This window comes from Populus nigra, chromosome 17 (genome assembly GCF_951802175.1).
Source record: "Populus nigra chromosome 17, ddPopNigr1.1, whole genome shotgun sequence".
Lineage (NCBI taxonomy): Eukaryota > Viridiplantae > Streptophyta > Magnoliopsida > Malpighiales > Salicaceae > Populus > Populus nigra.
The window spans coordinates 8,091,730-8,097,438 of record NC_084868.1 but is presented as its reverse complement, the minus strand read 5'-3'; the positions used below and the strand labels follow the sequence as shown (position 1 = coordinate 8,097,438).

The window sequence follows — 5,709 nt, the reverse complement described above, 5'->3', positions numbered from 1 at the left end:
TTTCCTAATTAATTTATAATATTTTTTTAATTTTATTTAAAACTTTTTTTTATCGAAGTCAGTCGAGCCCAGCCAATTGGACAAGTCGGCAAGGTCGCTACACTCGTGCGGTCGTGTGTGCACCTACATTGGATTTCTGGTCCTAACTGGCGGCTTCTTGGCATTAAACATCGTTTTACCAAGTCGAGCGAGATTCTTTGCCAGGTAGGCAATTGGCAGGTTGCATGTTGCTAATGAAGAATAAACAATCCAATGAAAAAAAATTCTTTCTTTTATTTTCAAAATTTATTATAAAGGCGGGACAACATAAATGTTAATTATAAAAAATTATTTTGTAATTCAATCTAGTTTTTGACAATAGATTCAAAGATTTATTTGTTTTTGCACTTCAAATATATATATATATATATATATATATTTTTTTTTTTTTTAAATTAAATTTTTAACTTTTTTCTTTACTTACACAGCCAGACAAAACCCTAGCAAGTTGCATCCAAAACAGATTTAATTCAGCTATTTGGCAGCGTTGACATTTCAACTCATGCTATCTACCTGCTATATTTCTTTCCCCAGATAGAATCTAACTAGTTCACACTTCACAAGAGTCAATGAATGATCCCGGCACCAAGTTTTTAACAAAATCAAGTGCTCCTGCACCAAGTTTCAGCAAAATCAAGTGCTAAACCGGACCAAGAAATGGTTTTAAATTTGAAATATTAATGCACAATTCAATCCCAGGAACCAAGAGATGGAGTATGGAAATTAATGAACGGTTCATTCACGCTCAATAGTACTCACTGTTCACACACAGACTGATAAATCCTCACCAGTTGATCGCTGACGACCATGATAGCCAAAAGGTGACAAACAAGAAGCATAAGAACCCTAACAAGTTCAAAACGGGAGAGAAAAACATTGGCTACAATGACATGATAAATAATAATAATACATTATTATCTGTTTCATTCTTCTTATTATTGCTCAGAAACACATTGATTGAAATTTACACATTTACCATATAGCAACACAAGCAAAAGGTATTGAAGCAGGAAATAAATTAAGTCACTACCATAGTAGTTTAGTGTATTAGATATTCTCCACCCCGATATCACTGTGCAGCTAGTGGCTGATCGGCTGGCCGTGGAACACACTGCCATCCAGTACAATGCTGGAGAACCTGTTTAAGGCTATCTGTAGGAGGTTCTACTGTCCATGTGGGGTAATATTCACTGGGATGAAACATAGAGCATTCACCATCCTCAGTCATTAACCCTGCTTGAGTCCCAGTAACAAATAAGTCTCCTTCAGACCTTATGCTGCCACTCCTTGCTTTCTCCTTGTCAGCTGCCTAAACATCATCACAATAGCCACTGATTTAACCTCGGAATCAAAATGATAATTATGGTCCTTTAAACAACACGCTCATCACAGGAAACTCATCCATAATCTACATCCAAGTGCACAAAATTCAAGGTAACACTAAATCTCTCATAACAAATGTAGGCCATAAAAAGCGCATATATTTCTCACCAGTTGAAAATCAAACTCAAAGTTGTTAAGTTGCAAGGTGTTTACATGCTTTGAGGATTAAAAGTTAACAGAGGAGCTTCACTGGTGTATGAAAAATGACTTCCGAAAAAATCATAATGGCATTCCCAAATCGTAGAATAATTTACAACACCCATAAGCATTTTTTTTTCTCTCCCATCCAAATCATTGATAAATTAGTTCTGTTAGTTATTCCAATGATAATTCTGTTCTTTCTTTCCACTGAGGTCGCCTTCTGTAGGGTTTCAGCTCTCTATCTGTCTCTCTCAGTTTTTATCACTGTTTATTTGTATAAAAGTTTTTTACAGCCACAAAGGAAGTTCACCATTTGGGTCCATTTCCTGGTTTAAGGGTTAGGGATATTGCTTGATTTTAGCACCTAGAATGACTAGTAGAGAAAAGAGGAATGCATAAACTGTTGAGTGATATTAGATGCCTTACTCTACAACATCAGTACAAAGTGGACAGCCAAGCTCTTGTTTGACGATGAAGGAAGAATGGGAATTTATATGCCTCAATAGATATAAGATTACAAAGCATAAAAACTACAAACTAACAACTATGAAAACATGGCCACCTAACGTGTCTACTTTCCAACTAGCAAAGCATTTGATTGCTAAAATCAAGAACCAAAAGCATATTTCAGTGTAAGGGAGGCAAATTTGAAGTTTGAATTTCATCACTACAAAATTCAATATACTATAAATTTAAGTTACTGGATTTGCTCAGCATACGGTCATTGCTTTAATAATATGTAGTTTACCAGTCGGACAAACTGCCATTTGAGAGTGAAATGTTAGCCAAACAAATTCATACACAAGTGTGAATTATTTGTTAGCAAGTCAAGGTGGATTCAGTGGAAAAGCTAGGTGAAAACAGAGGCAGGGTGGTCAGCAGTCTGCCAATTAGTTTGGCACACATTATGAATAAAATGAGCTGGAGTACAAAATTCAATTGCAAATATGAACAGGAACCAGTTTCAATCATATTGAAAGCAGGATCATCCAACCCAGCCCTTCAAGCCCATAGGAAAAACCATTATACAATAAAATATTAAGGTGCAAGTCTGAGAAAAGCACAAGAAAGGACATGAATTTAGCAACAAGAAATACAATATGTACTCACCTTCTCAGAAAGATATTTAAATGCAATCTTCTTCTGCCCTGCTTCATATATGTTGCTTTGGGAGTAGATCTGACATCAAAAGATAAGAAGCAATATATATAAGCAAATAAAACCAGAATATGGTCACATACAAAGAATCGCAAATAGTAGTAGTGGTATCACCTGTGACTCTACACTGGCACAAACAGCATAAATGCCCCAGTTTCTGGTATAGTTATTGTATAAATGTACTTTTCCAAATCTAACACGAGGATGGCGCTGTCTTGTTCCATCAAAAAAGCAATGATGGATGGTTACTCGAATACATCTGTCACCAACATGAGTAGGATCTGCTCCAATTAGCATTGTTTTGTCATGTTGCCCAAAGTAACACCTGTAGATAATAGTTAAACCCATCAAATAAAATAGTGCGCAAAAACAAATAGTGCTTCCCACACACCAGGGATTCATATCACCTAGAAATAGTAATATCTGTGCTTTCTCGTGTGATATCTATCAACCCATCATCATAATCACGAAGGCTGCAACGATCTATCCATATGTGCTTTGACTTGGGCTTTATCTGAATGCCATCAACATCAGGTCCTCTACCACCTTCAAACTCTAAATTGCATATAATAACATGTTCACATTCCTTCAGCCTCAAACCCTTGCCTGTAAGTTTTATTCTTTGGCCCCGGCCATCAATGGTTTTATAAGACGAAACATTCAAGTAAGATCTAAGTTGAATAGTGCCTGATACTTCAAAGACAATCCAAAGTGGCTCCTTTTTACGACATCCATCCCTAAGTGATCCAGGCCCATCATCTGCAATCAATAATGAGCTTAAGATGTGCACCAAAAATAGTCTCGAAGGGCAGTTCTACCATCAACGCCAAAGAAAATGATCAGAAGAAGGCCATTGATTTGCAACAAAATGCAATGTATTAGATTTAGAAATTGAAGTTGTGACATGCGAATAAAATTATAAAACCAGTGTCAGGTTGTCAGCAACCCGAAGAACAGCAGTTCACAACCATAATCACAGTTTCACGACCAAATCATGATGCCTCCTTATCAAAATTCAATCAATAACACTAGGTTTTTCTAAAAACTCGAAAATGTTGAAAAAAGTAAAAATCAAAATCAAAATTTTTAAATTCTAACGATTCATTCCAAACATTTCCTGTTAAAGGAGAACCAACAAATCTCTAAAATTACCAGTGACAAAACACTGCACAATCTAGTAAATTATGTTTTATAAAACAACTACTAGATTGTTTTAGTAACACAACCTAATGCAACAATTTTATCCTCTGTATCTTGAATCATCCACTCAAAGTAATCAGAAACAGCATTTCTACACAAAACCTTAAAACAATTCACATCACATGGTGCGCAATGTTGGAGAAAGTAATCCTCTTTTTTGCAAAATGCATTCCAAAGTGACTCAGCCCATTATCTACAATTAAATGAACAACAACAATAAACTTATGGCGAGTATCAAATATTGTCAAAATGCTGTTGCACCATCCATAACAAATTAAATGAATAAAAAAGGCCATTGATTAGCTACAAATTATAACCATTGTTTTTTGGAAATTGATGGCAAGGCATGCCAACAAAATCACTGAAGCGGTATCGGCAACCAGAAAACAGCAGGAACAGAAAATGGATACAAAACGTTTCAAAAAGCTTTGTTTTTTCCCGATTTCATGACCACAACCACAGTTGACACCAAAACCTTAGGTGTCCATCGTCAAAACTCAAAATTTAGCCAATAAGACAGGGTTTCGCTAAATACTAAAAGATGTCCAAAATGTTGTACTCAGAAATCATAATCCGGTGAAACTCCAATAATTGCTGCAAAGCAAATAAATAACGCTTCAAAAGTCCCGCGAAGTAAAGCGGCTATCCTACATATGTATTAAACCACCTGCTCTAACTAACCATAGAAACATTTCCCCATTCAAAACTATTCACATTGTTTAATGCATACTTTCACACAGAAACCCATAATTCAAACCCATAGCCACAAGAAAAGAAAAGAAAAGAAAAGAAAATCAAGCAAAAATCCCAACAAAAAAAAAATTATGAAAGCACAAATCAATTTACCTGCTAAGGTAGTGACGTAATAAATGGGGCCATGGAGGCCACCAGTGGCAGAGCGACCAAAGCCCTCGGCTTGGGCAGCAAGAGCACGTAAGGAAGAGTCGACATGAGGGTAAGGCAAAGCGGTAGCCATCTTAGGTGTGCGGGTTGATGAGGTGGGAATCTGGGGTTGATAAATAAAGGGTGGGACAGGCTGTGATGCCGAAGGAGCTGCAGCAGTTTTATCGGGGAAAGGAACGTTTCCGTTGTCACGGAACTTGCGGCGATGTCCATGATCATGAGAGTTTCCCATTTGTTTGTTTTAAATGATAGACAGGCAGGCAGCTACTTACTGTTACTCTGGCTTCGGATTGTTTGATCCATTAATCCTTGCAGCTGAAGCAAACCGACAGAGAGATGGAGAGAGATAGTTATCCTTAGTGCTGTTGTTTATCAATGCCAGACAAAAAGCTTACGAGTCGAAGTGGAAAGTTTTGTTGTCGGTGGGCCAGAAGTACAGGGAGAGGCCCTTTCAATCATATTAATTTAACTCGATCCGAAACATGGCTCATATCATGTTTTAATTTGATCCAATTTTGATATTTACCTGGTTCGGAGTAACTCAATAAAATTCAGGAAAAAATAAGAATTAAAGCATGTTATTTTAAAAAAAAATAATATACTTGAGTGAACTCGGTAACTCATGAATTCCCCTGATAATTTAATAAATATAATTTTTTTTTCGAAGTCAAATGTCAAACCAAATCAGAAAACTATGTTTTCAACCATTGCTATACAATAAATCAAGGTGGCCACTTGAGCTCCTAAAAATTAACAATTCATAGCTCTAAAAAAAAAAAAACTAAATTAGTGGACATGCTCACACAGTAACTTTTGTTTTTCATTTTTATCCATTTTAGTTTCTAAGGTTTTTTTTATCAATTTTGTCATTGAACTATTCATTTT

General features: G+C 36.1%; 1 protein-coding gene across 1 annotated transcript; it reads right to left on the bottom strand.

Annotated features, from left to right (window-relative positions):
- Positions 1-930: 930 nt before the first annotated feature.
- Positions 931-5,218, bottom strand: LOC133677718 (probable pectate lyase 4). Its single transcript, XM_062099848.1, has 5 exons — positions 4,768-5,218; positions 3,129-3,480; positions 2,836-3,046; positions 2,674-2,742; positions 931-1,348 (listed from the first exon to the last, which is right to left on the bottom strand). Exons 1-5 carry the CDS (start codon positions 5,054-5,056, stop codon positions 1,109-1,111), a joined length of 1,161 nt encoding a protein of 386 aa, XP_061955832.1. The 5' UTR covers positions 5,057-5,218; the 3' UTR covers positions 931-1,108.
- Between the last annotated feature and the right edge of the window lie 491 nt (positions 5,219-5,709).